We start from the raw sequence: 21,445 nt of genomic DNA, 5'->3' as shown, positions 1-21,445 counted from the left end.
TTGTATGCGAGACTGACCTGATTTGTAAACTTTCACTTAAAGCGCAATAAAAATTAATTAAAAAAAAAAAAAAAGCCCGAAGGCCATACTGAAAAACCAAACCAGTTGCTGTTGAGTCGATTCCAACTCATAGCGACCCTATAGGACAGAGCTTCCAAGGAGCACAGGGTTTCCAAGGAGCGCCTGGTGGATTCGAACTGCCGCCCTTTTGGTTAGCAGCCTGAGCACTTAACCACTGCGCCACAAGGGCCTCAAGGGGCTATGAATTATAGGAAAAATCTTTAGGCAAAATCAGGAAACCTATGGGATTGGAGGCCTGGGTATAGGACAGTGCTGTTCTCTGAACTATTTAAACTATTTCTACCCAATGCAATGAATAGTGATTAAGCCATTAAGCGCATACATATGTCATTCATTTACTCAATAAGCATTTATTATGCACCTTCTATACGACAGAATGAAGTCCTGGTGGTTCCGTGCTTAAGCGCTATGGCTGCTAACCAAAAGGTTGGCAGTTCAAATCCACCAGGAGCTCCTTGGAAACTCCGTGGGGCAGTTCTACTCTGTCCTGTAGGGTTGCTACGAGTTGGAATTGGCTTGATGGCAACGGGTTTGGTTTTTTTGGTATATGACAGAAATCTACTGGACGCTGGGCATAAAGATGAATAAGCAAAATCTGTGCTGTCGGTACTTTCCACCTGATGGAGGAAGCAGACATAAAGCACAGCTGTAGCCTGAGGTCACAAGGAGCCCTGGTGGCACAACAGTTGGGAACCCACCTGCTAACCTAAAGGTTGGCGGTTTGAACCCACTCAATGGCTCCACACGAAAGGCCTGGAGATCCATGCCCATAAAGGTTACAGCCCAGAAAATCCTATGAGGCAGTTGTACTCTGACTCGTGGGGTTGCTATGAGTCAAAATCAGCTTGATGGCACCAAAAACAACAACAGGAGGAGACGCAGGGACAAGGAAGGTCTGATTTTGTTTTGTTTCTAAGATGGGAAAGATCTGACCCTATTTATATGCAATGGGAAAAAGAAGTCAGCACAGTAGGGGAGCCTTGAGGTTCAGGCGTGTGGGGCAATGGATGGCCCAAGGTTCAGGGGGAGGCAAGGTGGGTGGAGAGGCAGGCGAAGGGTTAATCTTGGACAGGAGAAAGACACTGTCCACCAAGGCGGACGCTGGGGCTGGCAGGAGGACTGCTAACTGGTGAAGAAGCCCAGGCCGAGTCTGGGGGCAGGAATGCACAAGGGCTCCAATCTGTAGGTGGTGATTTTCCCTGGTGCTGTTCAGCGCTGCAGGGTTAAAATGAATAGGCTTTGCTGGGCTAATGCAAAGGGCTTTTTCCAGGCTGCCTGCATAGACAAAAGAACAAGGGATTATGTGCTCCCCAAAAAGTGCTTGAAATGGTCACTTCTTGCCTCGACAAATGCAATTGTAACAGCTTATACTTAAATAGTACTCATATGTTCCAGGCACCAGTCTAAGGGTTTTATATGCATTAACTCATTTATCCTCATAACCACCCTAAAAGCTAGGCACTAGCATCAACCCCATTTGACAGAAAAAGAAACTGAGGCATGTAGCTGGAAAGGTCAGAGCTGGGGCTCTAAGCCTGCCAGTCTGGCTCTAGGGTTGGTGCTTTTAACCGTGATACCACACTGGCTCCCAACAGGTCTCCCGCTTCCATCTAAGTCCCACCTAACCCCCTTCTGCCCTCGCTATCTATTTTTATTTTCTTCACTGCACTCTCTAAAGTCATCTTATTTGTTACTTGTTTGCATCCCCCACCCCAACTCTGAATGTGAGCTCCTTGCCCGCGGGGGCCTTGTTATTTTGTTCACAGTATCCCAGGCACCAGAAATGACCTTGGCACATGGATCCTGTTGCCGTTGGGTTGATTCCAACTCATGGCAACCTCGTGTGTTTCAAAATAGAACTGTGCACCATGGGGTTTTCAGTGGGTGATATTTCAGCATAGATTGTCAGGCCTTTCTTCTGAGGCACCTCTGGGTGGGCTCAAACCTCCAACCTTTAGGTTAGTAGCCAAGTTTGTTAACTGTTTGCACCGTCCAGAGACTCCCGGGCACATAGCTGGAACTTGATAAACATTTGTTGAATGAAGGAACTAAAGCTAAGGCGCTAATAGTTTACCAAACCAACACATTGCCGTTGCGTGGATTCTGACTTATAGCAACCATACAGAACAGAGTAGAACTGCCCCATAGGGTTTCCAAGGAGCAGCTGCTGGATTTGAACCACAAACCTTTCGGTTAACAGCCGAGGCTGTGCCACCAGGGTTTCGCTAATAGGTTAGGAAGAAATGAAGGATCAGAGAGTGGTGGTTGACAAGAGGGCAGCGCAGGTGTGACGGGAGTACACATATGATGGAGGTCCAAGGTGGTGCTACTCTGAGTGAGCAGGATACCCAGGTCTAGCAGATGTCACAGGTACTCAATAAATACTCCTCAACTACTTGTTCACTGTCTAGACAGCAACAGTTCTCATTTGAAGCAGCTCCGTTCTTCCAAAGGGCTCCTAGCCCTTACCCCTGCAGAACTGTCTGCAGCCTTGCGGGGAGGGATGCCTCCAAGAGAATGAGATCTCTCCCGGGAAACCCTGTCCAGGAGGAGTCTGAGAGACAGCACAGGGCAGACAGAACAAGGCAAGCAGAACAGGAGTGGCGGCCCCACCTGGCTCTGAGCCCCAGAGACTTGCCAAGGGCAGCTACTGCTGAAGATAAATCTCCCCCAGGGTAAGGAACAATAGAAAGAATGAGGCAGGAAAGAAAGGCTGGCACCCAGAGGGAAAAAGAGAAGAGGCACACACAAGGCAAGTGAATAACATCATTAAAAGTGCTGCTGAAACCCAGGAGGGAAAGGGCTGACGAGACATCAGAGAAGAGAGCAAAACCTCCCTACTTTCCAATTTCTCCCGAGTAAACAACACTCCCCTGCACAATAAAGGGCCTGCCGTCACATCAAGTGGGACGGCTCCATTGGAAAGACAAACACCGCATTAAATGAAGAGCTTCCAAATGTGGAAGCAAGGTTTTGTTTTTTTTTTTTCTGTCTACCCATAGTTCCACTCTGGAGCCTCAAGGTGCCCCAATACAGAGAAAAATCCTGGTGGAGTCAGTGAATGCTTTTTGGGGGGACTTTTTACAGAAAAAGGAGCCCTGGCAGCACAGTGGTTAAGAGCTCGGCCATTAACCAAAAGGTCAGCGGTTTGAATCCACCAGCTGCTCCTGGAAAACATTACAGGGCAATTCTCCTCTGTCCTATTGGGTCACTACAAGTCGGAATCGACTTGATGGCAACAGATTTGGTATTGGTTTGGTTTGCTGAAAAAAGAAACATGTTCCTCGCAGTTTGCAGAGAGAAAAAGAAAAAAAGTAACTGGAACAGAAAAAAGGAAGTGACTATGAGGCCAGTGGAGGTTCAGTGGTAGAATTCTCACCTTCCATGTAGGAGACCCGGGTTCAATTCCCAGCCAGTGAACCTCAAACACAGCTGCCACCCATCTGTCAGTGGAGGCTTGTATGTGGTTATAATACTGAATGGATTTCAGCAGAACTTCCAGACTAACACAGAGTAGAAAGAAAGGCCTGGTGATCTACCTCTAAAAATCAGCCAGTGAAAACCCCATGGATCACAATGGTTTGACAACCCTGTTGTGCATGGGGTCACCATGAGTTGGGGACCGACTGGACAGCAGCTAACTACAACAACATGGAACAAGGCATCCTTCTTTGACAAGAATACTTTTCCAATCCCAGATCTATAGCATTCCAAATGCTACTACACAAAGTAGGGTTGGCTTAGTGGCCACAGCACTACAGTAGAATCAGAGAGCCCCTGACTGATCATTTAACTTGGAACTGTCATACAATCAGAGGGCTTAGAAATCCCCTTTTCTATTTCCCTCACCCAATAAATGAGGTCATGCATTTTGGAGTCAGCATTGGAAAAGTAGCTAAGAGCCAATGATTCTTGAAAGGGTATCATATGCAAGGCAGTATACTGATTTACATGAATAAAACAAAGATCCAGAGAGAATATGTAATTTGCCCAGGATCACCTAGCTACTAAGCGGTAGAGTCAGGAGCGAAGCCCAGACATTCAAGTGCCAGAACTCAAGCTTTTAGGTTCTTCTTTAATCTGTTGTTTCAGGGCTCTTCCATCGCACACACTCCCATCTTCATCTCCATCACCCTCCTTATTAGATAAGAATATCTAGGATAAGGACAACAAAAACCCTTGCTGTTTCCTTCACTCTGCAGGAATGCTGAGATGCCTGACCGCCTTGGAGACACATTCAGGGCTTTATTTGACATTTTTGAGAAAATTATCACCAAAAAGGAAATAAAGAGGAGAAGCGAAGACCTGGTGGGCCCATTATTTCAATGAGGACCATCTGTTGCAGTCAAAAGAGTTTAACAATATTCCGTATCTATCACGGTTACCTGCCTACACGTTGAAGCCCTGTTCAGCCTTCCAGTCTCACTGTGCTCCATGCTTTACTACCTCCCTTGTCCCTAACACCATCATTCCTCATCAAGGACACAGTTTAAAAGCCACTCTCTCTTGAAATCTCTAGTCAATCTCCATGTTCATTTTGGCATAGGGTAAGCATTTAATAAATGTTGTGGACATATCACAATGATACGCATTCCTTGGCCACACTCACTGCCTTTGTTGGTCCATTTAATCAACAAGTATTGGTTGTGCTAGGAATAGTCCCTACCTGCCCAGAGCTCCCATTCTGCTAAAGATGGAGGATCCTCTACATTGTACATAATAGACTAAATGTTAACATCAATGGCATGAGCCAAGGGTTAAGAGAATACAGGTTAAAAGAAAAAAGATGTTTCAATTTTCTGGAAGGGAAAGGGAAGAGGGTGGGAGCTGGAAGGAAGGCTTTCCAGAAGATATGATGCAGGGACTGAAGGATGAAGGGGAGGTCTGCATGGAGGTGATACGGGGGCCCTTGGCAGAGGGAACAGCATTGACAAATGCTGGAAGGTACCTGGTGCATTCAGGGGCAGGGAGGAGGCCAGGCTGCAAGGACAGGAATGGGGGAAGATGAGACAGAAAGGAAAGGATAGGGAATGACCGCTATGGAAACCCTATTGACCCTCCCTCTTTCTGCCCGAATCTTCCACAGTATCCTAGGAAATCACATCAACCTACCCCACCCAGCAGACCAGTGCAGGGGCTGAGAGACAGAAGGAGAGAATAGTTTCCACTGCAGGAAGAAAATAAGACCTAACCTTCATTGTTGTCTACATGAAAGGCTATCCTAGAAACTGTTCTCTCCAAACCACCAAATCACACAGTCCTGACCTCTCTGGCTGCACAATGGTTTCTGATTAGATGCTTGGAGATGAGCTGAAGCTCCTCAGAGAGGAGTTCTGGGATAATAGCCATGTTGAAATATCAACCTTCGGGTATCTTCCTTGTGTCTAACGCCCTTCACTTCAGGAATAAGTGACTTTACTGGAGATGATCAACCTCTTTACTTTTTGGATAGAGTTTCCTCATATATGTGCATACTGGATACCAGTATGACTGATGGGGTGTGGAAGTGTTTGATGATAGACTACAGCTCTCCATTAACAAGGAGGATGGCGTCACCAAAGAAGATTTATACCACAGAGGTATCAATCTTTTCCAGCTAGCAGCTCTGATGGCACTTCCCTCAACTCAGAAGCAAGCAGATTGGCTTGTGTTCTCTGTGTAAAGTGGCTGGCTAGAGGTCTGGTATTGCCTTGATATGAGGTTTACAGGGAATTTGTCACCATTATGCTCTCCTAAGGAGCCGTGGTGGTGAAAACGGTTAAGCACTCAACTGCTAGCCAAAAGGGTGGCGGTTCAAATACACCCAGCGGCTCCGTAAGAGAAAGACCTGGTGATTTCCTTCTGTAAAGATTACATCAAAGAAAACCCTATGGGAGGACAGTCCTACTCTGTCACTTGGGGTGGCTATGAGTAGGAATAACAAGTGACCAGTCCTATTAACCAAACCCTTGCTGTCCAGTCTATTTCAACTCACAGTGACACTATAGGACAGGAAAGAGCTGCCTCATGGGGTTTCCAAGGAGTGGTTGGTGGATTTGAACCGACAACCTTTTGGTTAGTAGCCAAATGCTTAACCACTGCATCACCAGGGCTCCAAGTGACTGGTAGAGACATGTAAAATATTTGTCAAAGTCTACCTGTAACTAATTCTGTTTTATCTCTGAGCCCCAGGCAGTAGAGATGGAAAATTAAAAAAATAAAAAAGTTTATATTAGCACTATGGCCTGCTATATTACTAGCCAAAGGCATATGGAAAAATGCAAGGTGACGTCTATTTTTTTATTAGTTGGGATCATTAAAATGCTTACATTAGTAATAGAGACAAGAGATGAGTAAGGTGATTCCCTGTAGTCTTATAGAAACTGAACACTAGGATGAAAATAAGGACAGGTTTTCTAAGTTTGTGACTAGTATACACCCACTCCCCACTTACCAACATGGTTAGGTCCCAAAGACTAAGTCATTACGTGGAAATCGGCATTGAGTTTCAGGGTGTGCTCCGTCCCTGGTGCTGGTGTTTCCTCTCCCCCCCACCTCCCGTCACTCACCACCTGTCAGGTACCTCTGGCATGTCTCAGGATGCCTGTGGCGCACTGGGTCCCCCCTCTCCACCACCACAGAGCCCACGGGGGTTGGTGGTGGTCTCGGGTTGCCCACCGCCTCTGGAGCAGTAAGAGCCCGCCATCACCTGGCTGCACTCCCAGCCTCTGCGTGGACTCTTACACTTTGCCTCTCCACCTTCCTGCTCCGCCAGCCCAGGAGACTGGACTCTGCCAGGCAGCTCCAGGCCTGTGAATAGGGGAGGCCTGGCCGGGCCTGAGGGAGGCCTCTTTGGAAGAAGAGACTGCTGAGCCCCCTGCCCTATGCCAGTGGCCTTGGTTCCCGCTGCTCTCTGTGCGAGAGCATGGCCAGGCTCTCCACCTGACCCGGATAATACGATCTGCAGGCAGTTCACCCAGTCTCCACCCCCTCACAAACGTTGCCCTCCTCATCCCCCTACCTTGCCTCGGCTCCTGATTAATGAGCAAAATAGTAGACTTTTTACTATTGTTGTAAATGCAGAATGTCGAATAATGGATGCTCGATAAGCAAGGAGTAGGTGTATATCCATAGACAAATGGAAAAAATGCACGGTGAAAAGTAAGTCTTCCTTTCATCTCTAACTCCAGCCACCTAGCTTCTTTACCCAGAATGAACCACAGTTACCAGTAACTTGTGTATCATTCTGGAGATACTGTATTCGTATCTCCAGAATGATAAGTTTATATGTGTATGTGTGTTTGTGTGTATATATACATATATCACCACCTAATTGTTGCTGTTGTTAAAAAAAAAAAAAATTTTTTTTTTTTTTTTTTTGCTGTTGTTAGGTGCCGTCAAATCGGTCCCGAGTCATAGCGACCCTACAACAGAACAAAACACTGCCCAGTCCTGCACCATCCTCACAATCATTGCTGTGTTAACACTCACTGTTGCAGCCACTATGTCAATCCATCTCATCAAGGGTCTTCCTCTTTTTCACTGACCCACTACTTTACAAAGCATGATGTCCTTGTCCAGGAACTGATCCCTCCAAAGTACATGAGATGAAGTCTTGCCCATCCTTGTGTCCATGGAGCACCCTGGCTGTACTTCTTCCAAGACAGACTAGCTCGTTCTTCTCTCATTTCATGGTATATTCAATATTCTTCACCAACGCCGTCATTCAAAGGAGTCAGTTCTCCTTCAGTCTTCCTTATTCATTGTCCAGCTTTCACAAACACATGAGGTGACCAAAAACACCATGGCTTGGGTCAGGCGCACCTTAGTCCTCAAGGTGACATCTTTGCTTTTCAACACTTTAAAGAGGTCTTTTGCAGCAGATTTGTCCAATGCAATATGGCTTTTGATTTCCTGACTGCTGCTTCCATGGACATTGATTGTGGATTCAAGAAAAATGAGATCCTCGATAGCTTCAATATTTTCTCCATTTATCACTACGCTGCTTATTGGTCCAGTCGTGAAGATTTTTGCTTTCTTTATGTGGAGGGGTAATCCATGCTAAAGGCTGTAATCTTTGATCTTCATCAGCAAGTCCTCTCCACTTTCAGCAAGCAAGGTTGTCATCTGCATAACGCAGGTTGATAAGTCTTCCCATAATTCTGATGCCACATTCTTCTTCATGTAGCCCAGCTTCTCAGATTATGTGTTCAGCACATAGATTGAATGAGAATGGTGAAAGGATAAACCCCTGATGCACATCTTCCCTGATTTTAAACCACACAGTATCCCCTTGTTCTGTTTGAATGACTGCCTCTTGGCCTATGTACAGGTTCCTCATGAGCACAATTAAATGTTCTGTAATTCCCATGCTTGGCAATGTTATCCATAAGTTGTCATGGTCCACACAATTGAATGCCTCTGCATAGTCAGTAAAACACAAGTAAACACCTTTCTGATATTCTCTGCTTTCAGCCAAGATCTATCTGACATCAGCAATGATACCTCTCATTTCACATCCTCTTCAGAATCTGGCTTGAATTTCTGCCAGTTCCTTGCTAATGTACTGCTGCAACCATTTTTGAACGATTTTCAGCAGATTTTTACTTGCATGTGATATTAATGATAATGTTTGATAATTTCAACATTCCAACGGGATGACCTTCTTTGGAACGGGCACAAATATGGATCTCTTCCAGTTGGTTGGCCAGGTAGCTGTCTTCCAAATCTCTTGGCATAGACAAGTGAGCACCTCCAGCGCTGCATCCATTTGTTGAAACATCTCAACTGGTATTCCGTCAATTCCTGGGGCCTTGTTTTTCACCAGTGGCTTCAGCGCAGCTTAGACTTCTTCCTTCAGTACCATTAGTTCTTGATCATATGCTACCTTCTGAAATGGTTGAACACTGACCAATTCTTTTTGGTACAGTGACTCTGTGTATTCCTTCTATCTTCTTTTGATGCTTCCTGCATCATTCAGTATTTTGCCCATAGAATCCTTCAAAACTGCAATTCGAGGCTTGAATTTTTTCTTCAGTTCTTTCAGCTTAAGAAATGCCAAGTGTGTTCTTCTCTTTTGGTTTTCTAACTCCAGGTCTTTGCACATTTCATTACAATACTTTACTTTGTCTACTCGAGCCACTCTTTGAAATCTTTTGTTCAGCTCTTTTATTTCGTCATTTCTTTCACTTGCTTTAGCTACTCAGTGTTCAAGAACAAGTTTCAGAGTCTCTTCTAACATCCATTTTGGTTTTTTCTTTCTTTCTTTTCTTTTTGGAAACCCTGGTGGCATAGTGTTTGAGAGTTTGGCTGCTAACCAAAAGGTTGGCAGTTCAAATCCACCAGGCACTCCTTGGAAACCCTATGGGGCAGTTCTGTTTTGTCCTATAGGGTCGCTATGAGTCGGAATTGACTTGACAGCAATGGTTTGGTTTTTCTTGTCTTTTTAATGACCTTTTGCCTTCTTCATGTATGAGGTCCTTGATGTCTGGTCTTAGGTCATTAGTGTTCAATGTGTCAAGTATATTCTGGAGTCTCCAAATTCAGGTGAGATATACTCAAGGCCATACTTTGGCTCTTGTGGACTTGTTTTAATTTTCTTCAGCTTCAATTTGACCTTGCACATGAGCAATTGTTGGTGTGTTCCACAGTTGGTCCCTGGCCTTGTTCTGACTGATGATATTGAGCTTTTCTGTCATCTCTTTCCACAGATGTAGTCGTTTTGACTCCTGTGTATTATATCTGGTGAGGTCCATGTATATAAAAAAAAAAAAATTTTTTTTTTTTTTAGTGGCCATTTATGTTGTTGAAAAAAGGTATTTGCAATGAAGAAGTCATTGGTCTTGCAAAATTCTATCATGCAATCTCCAGCATTGTTTCTATCATCAAGGCCATATTCTCCAAGTTTCTTTGGAAAGTTGGAAAATTTGGTCTTTTTTTTTCCAACTGCTTTGTTTCCAACTTTGTTTCCTTCTTCTTTGTTTCCAACTTTCGCATTCTAACCAGCAGTAATTATCAATGCATCTTGATTGCATGTTTGATCAATTTCAGACTGCAGAAGTTGGTAAAAATCTTCAATTTCTTCATCTTTGGCATAAGTGGTTAGTTCGTAAATTTGAGTAATATTCGTATTACTTTGTTTTCCTTGTAGGCGAATGGATATTATTCTATCACTGATAGCACTGTACCTCAGGATACATCTTGAAATGTTCTTTATTTTCTTTCTCTTTTTTTTTTTTTTTATTATTGTGCTTTAAGTTAGCTCAAGTTAGTTTCTCGTACAAAAATTTATACACACATTGTTATGTGACCCTAATTGCTCTTTCTATAATGTAATAGCACACTCCTTTCCACCTTGGATTTCCTGTGTCCATTCAACCAGCTCCTGTCCTCTTCTGCCTTCTCACTTCACCTCCAGACAGGAGCTGCCCATTTAGTCTCATGTATCTACTTGAACTAAGAAGCACATTCTTCATGAGTATCATTTTAGTTCTTATAGTTCAGTCTAATCTTTGTCTGAAGAGTTGACTTCGGGAATGGTTTTAGTTCTGGGTTGACAGAGAGTCCAAGGGTTGTGTCTTCCAGGGTTCCTCCAGTCTCAAACAGACCATTAAGTCTGGTCTTCTTACTAGAATTTGAGTTCTGCACCCTACTTTTTTCCTGCTCTGTCAGGGACTCTCTGTTGTGTTCCTTGTCAGGGTGGTCATAGGTGGTAGCTGGGCACCATCTGGTTCTTCTAGTCTCAGGATGATGGAGTCTCTTGTTTATGTGGCCCTTTCTGTCTCTTAGGCTAATATTTTCCTTGTGTCATTGGTATTCTTCATTCTCCTTTGTTCCAGGTGGGTTGGGACCAATTGATGCAACTTAGATGGCCACTCACTAGCTTTAAGACCCCAGACACTACTCACCAAAGTGGGATGCAGATGAAACGTTCTTTTTGACGATGGATGCGATGCCATTCCTCTTCAATCTGTCATTCCTGGCATAGTAGACCATATGATTTTGTCTGATTTATAATGGCTAATACCAGTCCATTTCAGTTCATTAATACCTAGAATATCGATCTCCATGTGTTTCACTTCATTTCTGATGATTTCCAATGTTCCTAGATTCATACTTCATACATTCCCCGTTCTGATTATTAATGGATGTTTGCAACTTGTTTCTTCTCATTTTGAGTTGTGCCACAACAGCAAATGAAGGTCTTGAAAGCTTGATTCCACAGACATCATTAAGGTAGACTCTACTTTGAGGAGGCAGCTCTTTCCCAGTTTTCATTGGCCAGTTTTTTTCAGAAGTAGACCATCAGGTCCTTCTTCCCAGTCAGGAAGCTCTGCTGAAATCTGTTCATCATGGGTAACCCTGGTGGTATTTGAAATACTGGTGGCAGAGCTTCCAGTATTACAGCAACATGCAAGTCACCACAGTATGACGAACTGACAAATGCATGGTGGATACCTATCTATACATACATACATATATATGTACATATTTTATGTAATTGGTAGTTTACCATATCTACAGTTCTCTACCTCGATTTGTTTTTAACGCAACAAAATATCTTAGTTGTGGCTTGATGCCAGTTCACAGAGAGCTAACTCATTTTTTAAATGGCTGTACAGTATTCCCTTGTTTATACCATAATCTATTTTAAGCCTTCACTTGACGTTTCCAATTATTTGCTTTTGTAACAAACCTTTGCTTGTAATCTTACCTATGCGTCATTTTACATATGTATGGGTCTATCTTTAGAATAAATTTCTAGAAGATGGACTCGATACATGTGTAAAATGATAGGAAGGTAATTTGGGGGTCAACAGGTATGTGTTGGAAACCCTGGTGGCGTAGTGGTTAAGTGCTATGGCTGCTACCCAAAAGGTCAGCGGTTCGTATCCGCCAGGTGCTCCTTGGAAACTCTATCAGGCAGTTCTACTGCGTCCTATAGGGTCGCTATGAGTCGGAATCAACTTGACAGCAGTGGGTTTGGTTTAGGTATGTGTATTTTAAAATGTAATAAGAATTTCCACATTGTCCTCCATAGAGATTCTACCTTTATCATACAATGAATTAGCATATGTGTCTAGGGCTATTTCTGGGGTTTCTATTCTGATCTATTCATGCACTTATTTATCCACTCACACAGTTTTACCTATTACAGCTTTATATAACATGTCTTTATATCTGGAAGGCTATTCCTCTGTCATTACTCATCTTTTCCAGAATTTTTTCTATTCTTTCTTGTCTTTCCATATTTACTTTAAAACAGTAGTAGCTAACATGTACTTGGTGCTTACTAAGTGTCAAGCACTGTACTCAGCCTTTCCAATATATCAACTCATGTAATCACCATAATCATTTCATGAGGTAAGTAGTACTACTATTCCTACTTTTTTTTTTCAGAACAGGAAACTAAGGCACAGAGAGGTTAAGAAACCTGCTGAAGATCACACAGCCAGTGACCATTATTAGAAACTGGTATTGTTATATTAAATTTATAGATTAACATAGGGAGAATTAACATGTTTCTGGTGCTGAGGTTCCCAACCAAGATTATGGTATGCCCTTCCATTTGTTTAATTTTTTTTCATATAAAACATACACTCTTCTACTGTGATCACTCATAAGTAGTTTATCTGTTCTTAATCACTACGATTAATGGATTTTTTTTCTTCCACTATGACTTCTAATTGGTTATGGTTGGAATATATGAAAGCCATAGGTTCCTTGGTGTTAAAGAGCCATAGTCTCTTTAACTAAATTTTTTATTAATTCTCGTAGTTTTCAGGTTATGCTGTTGGGTTTTTCACATAAATAATTAATACAAACAATATCAATTTTCACCTGTTGTTTTCTAATGCCCATACTTCTTTTTTCATATTTATTGTTAAATAACAGAGATGATAAAAGGCACCCTTATCTTACTGCTGACTTTTAATGAGACTCGAAGACTGGCAATATTGGAATACTGTCCACACTGAGAACAGACTCAATGGCAACGGGTTTGGTTGGTTTGGTCCACACTGACAGTCTACAGAACTAAATGTTAGAAATACACACACACACACACACACACACACACACACACAAAACCTTTTTAGGCAACTAAATTTAAATTCTTCCAAATTTTTTTGCGAGGGGTTACTTTTGTACTGAAGTTTTCTTTAGGGTTAGATTTGGTAGAATAAACAACCGTACCATTAGAAAGTGTTCCTTGACAACCAATTTAAAGGCTTCCTCATTTGACAATTTAAACATCTTATACTTTCTGTTATAAAAGTAATACACGTTCCTCAAATAAAATTTGGAATCTGGAAAAGAAGAGAAAAACTAAAATGCTTTTTTAAATGAATTAACTGCATGGGCCTAGCAGGAGTGAACCACTGATCACGGTGTCGACCTGCCTCTCCATCCACAGAAGCGATGGCACCTACCTGGGTCCCCTGAGCTGTTGCTGTTCCTCTCACTCTCCCCGTCCTCCTGTCCATCTGCATTCTGCTGTGTGTGCTGTAGGCTCAGTTTGTGGCAGACCTCAAAGGCCTGCCCTACCGTCCGGACAATTCGCATAGCTTGGCTCTGGGAAGGAGAAAGGAAAAGAACATGTGAAGGCCACGTGGAATCCCTGCAAAGACAGGAGAAGGGTGGGCTGGAAGGGGATGGGCCCAGGGCACGCAGACAGAAACCCATGAAGCCAGCAAAAGAGAGAGATGGAGACCTAAGGTTGTTCCCATGTGCGCACACTCGCCAAGCAGAGTGTGAAGACAGTATCCCTTCCTGAAATACTCCAGAAAATAGAAACTGTCACCACATTTCTGAAACAGTCAACTGAAAGAACAGACAGCAAATATATCAGTTTTTGACTTGGGCCCAATTCCTCCTCCCAAATTTAACAAAAGTAGTAGATACGCTTCTGAGTCCTTTGCCAACCATTATGAAATGTTCAGTTGGTTCATCAAGCTAAAACGAACCTGGCCATCATTTTTTTTTTTTTTTTTCCTGTTGCAAACTCTGGGTTTCTCTGGAGCTCCCGCAGGCCAAGGCCTAAACAGTAGAGCCAACTCAAGCCCAGTGGCCAAGCCTTCTGGAACACCCCTGCAGCTGACTAAACCTCAGGTGAGCCTTCCCCAGACTCACTCTAAAGACAGTGCTCACTTGGGTCTGCTCTATGGCTACCTCCTTCTGTTTTGCTATTTAACCTATTTCTTTTATGACCCAAGAAGAGAGCCTGGTCCTCCAATTTTAGTTGTCGTCACATTGATTCTGACCCTTGACAACCCCATGTGCATCAGAATAGGACTGTGTTTCATACAGTTTTCAACAGCTAACTTTTTGTAAGTAGACCACCAGGTATTTTATCCAAGGTGCCTCTGGGCAAGCTTGAACCTCCAACCTTTTGGTTAGCAGCCAAATGCATTAACTGTACCACCCAGGGACTCCAGCTTGACCCTCGCTCTCAATATTTCACTACTTAGCCAGGAGATGAGGAGAGAAGACAAAGAAGCTCTGTTCCCGTATAGGGTCTAAGGCAATCCAAGAAAACTGTAAGGAAGAACCACACGGAAGTTTTGCAGGGCATGGTCTCAATTGACTATAATTTGATGATTGCCTAGCTTTCATTTTCTTTCAAGAACAGAAAATGGATTAAATGTAAAATAGATAGAGTTTAAGAGCTCAGGCTGAGAAAGCCCAGAATGCTGCTGCTTCTATTCCAGTGGCTCCCAAACATCCCACCACAGCTCTAGTTTATTTAATTGTGCTGTCACCCTGTACCTGAGTCTAAGATTAATTATATTTTGGATGATCTGACTTCGGGTCAGCTATAACCACCTGGTGACACCACTGAGTCCACCAATTACATTCAAAATCCCCAAGGTAACATCAGCAGTCAAGCAGAGCTTCTCATCAGCATGAGACAGCTGTATTAGAATACTGAACTGACGCAATTACAGACAAAGGCAAGGAATTCAATGTTTTGTTAAGCCTATGAGGCCTTGTTGAGAGTGGATGTATGATTCATTTATGCTTTGCATAATATTGAAGTTAGCTCATATTTCCCCATTACTAAGTTCATAAATCCCACCCCCAGGGGCTTCAGAACCTCATACATGGAACTACTGCTCTAATCCATTTTCTGCTAGATATAACTTCCAGAATTGCTACCCTTGCTATTTTCTCAAGACTGGTGCCACTTCTATGTTCCTGCCTCTTTTTTCAGGCAAGAGCATCCACGTTACTCTGAAAAGGCATCTTGGCCAACCATCGTCCACATCTCTATTTCAGATCTCAGTCTACTTCTACTCCTTCTGATATTCCTCAATTCCAAGTACTTCCTAGAAGTGATTTCTTACAGCTCAAACCTCTCTTAGTCCATTATGCTAAATCCAGGGATATTCTTACCTGATCTCTCACCTGGAGCATCCTGACATTTCTAGGTGGTAAGAACCTTAAGGTAAGTGAAGCAGGAAGAAAGAGGTAACTTACGTAGGGTCCCCCATCACCCAGAGATGGGTTAGAAACTAGAACCTTTGTCTTCTATGTCCACCCTTAACTTCCTCCCATTCCCAGAGGGCAGGCTTTCGCCCTTTTTCACCATGAGCTTGCAGTAACTGAGAGGCAAATGTCCTATCTCTACAGGAAATCGAGGAACTGTAGGCACCAGTCCTAAGCAAGAGGCCTTCTTACTCCTAAAATATTCAAAAAGGTGTGATTTATGAGGCACACCCCCTATCAAAACTGCTCCTAGTATATCCCTGCTTTCCATGTTTGCTTCGGTGACAAGTTGTTGCCCAGGTTAGGATGTGCCTCTATGAAGCTCCAATCTCAGGCTTTTCAAGCAGAAAAACTCACAAATATGACAATGCTCCACCCAAAAGTATCATTTTTGTGCCCTCTTTAGGTCTTTTTTGTTGCTTATTCTCTTTATGAAAATAAGAACAGACTACGGTTAATTTTTGGCAGCAAACCTCATTACTAGTGTCTTAGTTACCTTGTGCTGCTATAATTAAAATATCGCAAGTGGATGGTTTTAACAAACAGAAAGTTATTTTCCTATGGTCTAGAAGGCTAAAAGTCCGAATTCAGGGTGCCAGCTCCAGGGGAAGGCTATTTCTCTCTGTTAGCTCTGGGGGAAAGCCCGTGTCATCAATCTTCCCCGGTCAAGGAACTTCTCAGCGCAGGGACCCAGGTCCAAAGGATGCATTCTGTACCTGGCACTACTTTCTTGGTAGAATGAGGTCCCCATGTCTCTATGCTGGCTCTCTCTTTTATATCTCAAAAGAGACTGACTTAAAACACAACCTAATCTTGTAGATTAGTCTTGCCTCATTAACATAATTGCCCCTAATCCTGCCTCATTAATATCACAGAGGTTAGATTTACAACACAAAGGAAAATCACATCAGATGACAAAACGGCGGACAATCACACAATGCTGGGAATAATGGCCTAACGAAGCTGACAGATAATTTGGGGGAATGCAATTCAATCCATGACAACTAGCAAACCTTAAATATGCTTTATTCTGCCAACCAAGTATAGCTGGTGTCTGTTATACACAGCCTTTCCCTCTCTCTCCTGCCCTGCCTTTTGGGAATTTTGCTCTCTTAGGCATCTGTATCAGAAGCAGAAAAAGAAGGGTTTTGAGCTCTAGGAATAAAATATGGTCAGTCTAACTGATATGTAGAGATTAAATAATTCCATGATGTTATTTTATGTAAATTAACTCAGATATATCAAACTGAATAAATATGCAAAAAGACCAAGTTATTCTCTTCCTGACTATCATCCGCAAAGTGCAGATGCAGTTTTCCAATTTAAAATACAGGGTGGTATAGAAAACTCCAAATTCATTACCGCATCTGTTGCTATCAAATCCTAGGTTCTCCTAATGAAGACATGTTACAGAATCCACCATCTCTACAAATCACAGACACATTCCGTAACTAGCTTGAAAAATGATACTAAAGATTTAAATGTTCCCAAACAAGTGTCACTGAATCGATAGGATTAGACAGGGAGAAAGACAGGATTTCTTAACTTACCTTTGGGAAGAAGCACTCGGGCTTATGTAAGAAGATCGAGGTGGTGAGAAATGACTTTACAGAGGGTCTTCATTTCTTATGCATCACAAGATGGCGATGGGTGATGCAATACATACAGTAGGACTGTGCATTTGAAGAACCTAGACTCCAGCTCAAATCTCTACTCTGCCACCTTTATCAAGGACAAAAGTATGGAACATACCCACCAGGCTCAGCCAACTATTTACCAGCCCAAAATGATCATAAGGAAGTGGACTGGTTTTAAAGCTTAATATCTATGTTCACTAGATTTCATTTTGACAGTTAGTACATTTGCCAGGATCAGCGGTTGATTCTCACCTCTATCTGACTCCCCTGTAAAGGAAGAATATGCAGGATTTAGGATTACTTGTCCTGCCTTCCATGTTAGAAATGTCATTTAAACACACTGCTTCCTCAGTTTCCATTTCCTTACTGTCCTCCCTTTATTACAGTGTTTCTATATTGTATTTCTGTAACTTCAACTGAAAATGCAAATCAGTGATGTCTCTACAGCCTCCCCTCTACCACACAGAGGATACATGTAAGGATAACATATATGATAGCACTTCCCATAGTATCTGGCATATAGTAAATGCTCAAGAAATGTTTTATTCTGAATATGGAGTACTTGTACCAAAAAGTAGTGAGGACAGAAAATAAAAATTAGTTAAGGAAGAGTTAGTGTTATGAGTTGAACTGTGTCCTCCCAAAATATGTTTTGTAAATCCTAACCTCTTTGCCTGTGGTTGTAATTCCATTTGGGAATGGGTTGTCTTTGATATGCTAATAAGGTAGGATTAGTATAGGGTGTATCTTCAGTCAATCTCTTTTGAGATATGTCATTGTTAGGTGCCATCCAGTTGTTTCACCTCATAGCAACCCTATGTACCACAGAACGAAATATTGCCCAGTCCTGCGCCATCCTAACCATGGTTGTTATGCTTGAACCCATTGTTGTAGCCACTGTCTCATTCCATCTCGTTGAGGGTCTTCCTCTTTTCCGTTGACCCTGCACTTTACCAAGCATGATGTCCTTATCCAGGGACTATTCCCTCCTGACAACATGTCCAAAGTATGTGATACGCATTCTCACCATCCTTGCTTCTAAGGAGCATTCTGGTTGTACTTCTTCCAAGACACATTTGTTCGTTCTTTTGGCAGTCCGTGGTATATTCGATATTCTTCACCAACACCAAATTCAAAGGTATCAATTCCTCTTTGGTCTTCCTTATTCATTGTCCAGTTTTCACATGCATATGATGCGATTGAAAATACCACGGCTTGGGTCAGGCGCACCTTAGTCCTCAAGGTGACATCTTTGCCTTTCAACACTTTAAAGAGGTCCTTTGCAGCAGATTTGCCCAACGCAATGCGTCTTTTGATTTCTTGACTGCCACTTCCATGCATGTTGATTGTGGATCCAAGTAAAATAAAAGAGATTAAATAAGCGAGCAGGGCAGAGATGGGTAAAGAGAGATGCCAAGCCACATGAAGATCGCCCAGGAGCAGAAACTCAGAAAACTCAAGGACCTTTCTCCAGAGCTGACAGAGAGAGAAAGCCTTCCCCTAGAGCCAGAACTGTGAACTCAGACTTCTAGCCTACTAAATCCTGAGAAAATAATTTTTTTTATAATCTTGCTTTGTGTTGGATTTCCCTGTCTGGGTTGACTTCTGGTTGCTCTGCCTAGTGTTCTAGTCTTGGGTTGATACCTGATATTATTGATTTTCTAACCAAAGAACTCCCTTTAGTATTTCTTGTAGTTTTGGTTTGGTTTTTACAAATTCCCTAAACTTGTGTTTATCTGGAAATGTCTTAATTTCACCTCCATATTTAAGAGACAGTTTTGCTGGATGTATGATTCTTGGCTGGCAATTTTTTTCCTTCAATTTTTTAAATATGTCATCCCATTGCCTTCTTGCCTGCATGGTTTCTGCCGAGTAGTCCGAGCTTATTCTCATTGGATCTCCTTTGTAGGTGACTTTTCGTTTATCCCTTGCTGCTCTTATAATTGTCTCTTTATCTTTGGTTTTGGCAAGTTTGATTATAATGTCTTGGTGACTTTCTTTTAACATCTACCTTATGTGGAGTTCGATGAGCATCTTGGATAGATATCTTCTCATCTTTCACAATATCAGGGAAGTTTTCTGCCAACAAATCCTCAACAATTTTCTCTGTATTTTCTGTTATCCCTCCCTGTTATGGTACTCCAATCACTCGTAGATTATTTCTCTTGATAAAGTCCCACATGATTCTTAAGGTTTCTTCATTTTTGAAAATTCTTTTATTTGATTTTTCTTCAAATATATTAGTGCCAAGTGATTTATCTTCGAGTTCAGAAATTCTAGCTTCTACTTGCTCAATTCTGCTCCTCTGACCTTCTATCGAGTTATCTAATTCTGTAATTTTATTGTCAATCTTCTGAATTTCTGATTGCTGTCTATGGATTTTTTGAGCTTATTAAACTTTTCATTATGTTCCTGAATAATCTTTCTAATTTCTTCAGTTGCTTTATCTGTGTGTTCCTTGGCTTGTTCTGCGTATTGCCTCATTTCCTTCCTGATGTCTTGAAGGATTCTGTATGTTAAACTTTTGTATTCTGGCTCTGGTAATTCCAGGAATGCACTTTCATCTAGAAGATCCCTGGATTCTTTGTTTTGAGAGCCTGTTGAGGTGATCATGGTCTGTTTCTTTATGTGACTTGATATTGACTGTTGTCTCCGAGCCAATCTATAAGTTATTGTATTAGTTTATGCTTGCTTACTGTGTCATAACTGCTTGCTTTGTTTTTTTTTTTGGTATACCCCTGTGAGTTGCTTGAGTGAGCTAGCTTGATTATTTTTCACCTTTGGAGATCTGGTGTCCTGTCCCCAGCTGGCTAGAGCTTTTATCAGGTATATCAGTCTAAGAGTCCATTCAGTTTTCTTGTATGAATTCAGCTCAGGTTTCCAGGTAGCTAATATCAAGTGTGTGGTACAGGCTCTGTCGTACAGTCTTAGAGGGGCAGGGGTGATTGGCGTATATACCGGTATCTGGTTGCAGCAGGGGGTCACGCTCTGAACAAGGCAGGGGGCTGAGAACCGACCCCTGCATGTCTCTGAGGAAAATGCGTCTCTGTTCCCTAGAGCGTGCTGGTGGGTGGGTTCTGCAGAGGGACCATGGGCACCCGAAGTTTTTGGTTGTAAGGACTGGGAGGTACCAGTTATCTTTGGATCCCTGTTGCGGGTGGCTAGGTGACCTGAGTGGAGCCACCAGTCCTTAGGTCCCTGATGTGAGTGGGTGAGGACCTTGTTTAATAGGCAAAACAATGTCAGACGTCAAACACCCACCTCTCCACCTCACAGCTGAAATGGTTGGAGTTTGCCAACAAGGGTCTATTCTTCCGAAAGAGGCCCACACAGGTCCATGCAGAAGGGAAAGGTGCTCAAGGTCCACAGATGGTTTATGCCTGGACAGGAGCTGCTTCTGTCCTGAGCTCGCCTGGTTAATGGAGCCAGCAAATTATCTTTTGCCCCCAGTTGCAAGTTTTTTCCTTCCCCAAGGCCGGGAGGATTACTCTAGGTGCTCACAAGGGTCTATCTCAGGCCCAGGGATTCAGCTGCTGAAGCCGGCTTGGGGGTGGAGGGGGTGCAGTAAAATATATGCAAGTACTTAGCTTTTGCCCAGAGCGCTGTTCTCCTCAGGTTCCGGAGGTGTGAGTAGGCTGTATGGCTGGCTGCTTCTCCCTGAGGAAACTGCGGCCAAACGCTAGTAGCAGCCCGCCTCCGCCGCCACCGCCGCCACTCTGGGAATAGTGCCTGAGTGCTCCCCGCAATTCAGGTCCGGTAACTCCTCTCCACTTCTGAATGGTCTCTTCCTCCCCCTGCCCCTTAGTTCGTTGTCTAAGCTTCACTTTGATGCTCAGGGCTCCCAACTTGTCACAAATATACTCGTTTCACTTGTTTTTTCAGGTCTTTGTTGTAAAGAGGGATTGCCGGAAGCTTCTATTTCGCCATCTTGGGTCCACCTCTCCGAGAAAATAAATTTTTGTTTGTTAAAGCCACCCATTTGTGGTATTTCTGTTACAGCAGCACTAGATGAGACATAGCTATTTTATGAATAAGGGAAACATAGAAATATTAAGAAAATCATCTCTTGTGTATGTATGCATGACACATCAAAAGGACTAATACCACCATCTCCCTCCTCCATAACACCAGAAGAAAACTCTTGGGTCAAATGGATCTTTGGTCTGTGCTAGTATGGCGGTTTCTAGGAAAGAGGAAATTGTTGAATAAGTGTTCTAGATATGCTCATTCAGTGCTAACTAGTTCCATTTGAATTGATCTAA

The 21,445-nt window shown here is 42.8% G+C and overlaps 1 protein-coding gene across 5 annotated transcripts in view; it reads right to left on the bottom strand.

Moving 5' to 3' along the window:
* Positions 1-21,445, bottom strand: part of C3H1orf226 (chromosome 3 C1orf226 homolog) — a 435,074-nt gene that overhangs the window by 36,779 nt on the left and 376,850 nt on the right. For all 5 annotated transcript variants that reach the window (XM_049881081.1, XM_049881077.1, XM_049881078.1 and 2 more), the window contains one exon: positions 13,491-13,632. In XM_049881081.1, coding sequence (XP_049737038.1) covers positions 13,491-13,632 — 142 coding nt within the window. The remainder of the gene's footprint in view (positions 1-13,490; positions 13,633-21,445) is intronic.

Source organism: Elephas maximus, chromosome 3, assembly GCF_024166365.1.
Source record: "Elephas maximus indicus isolate mEleMax1 chromosome 3, mEleMax1 primary haplotype, whole genome shotgun sequence".
NCBI classification, from domain to species: Eukaryota; Metazoa; Chordata; class Mammalia; order Proboscidea; family Elephantidae; genus Elephas; species Elephas maximus.
Note: the sequence above shows the minus strand (reverse complement) of the source record. Positions and strands in the feature narration are given on the sequence as shown.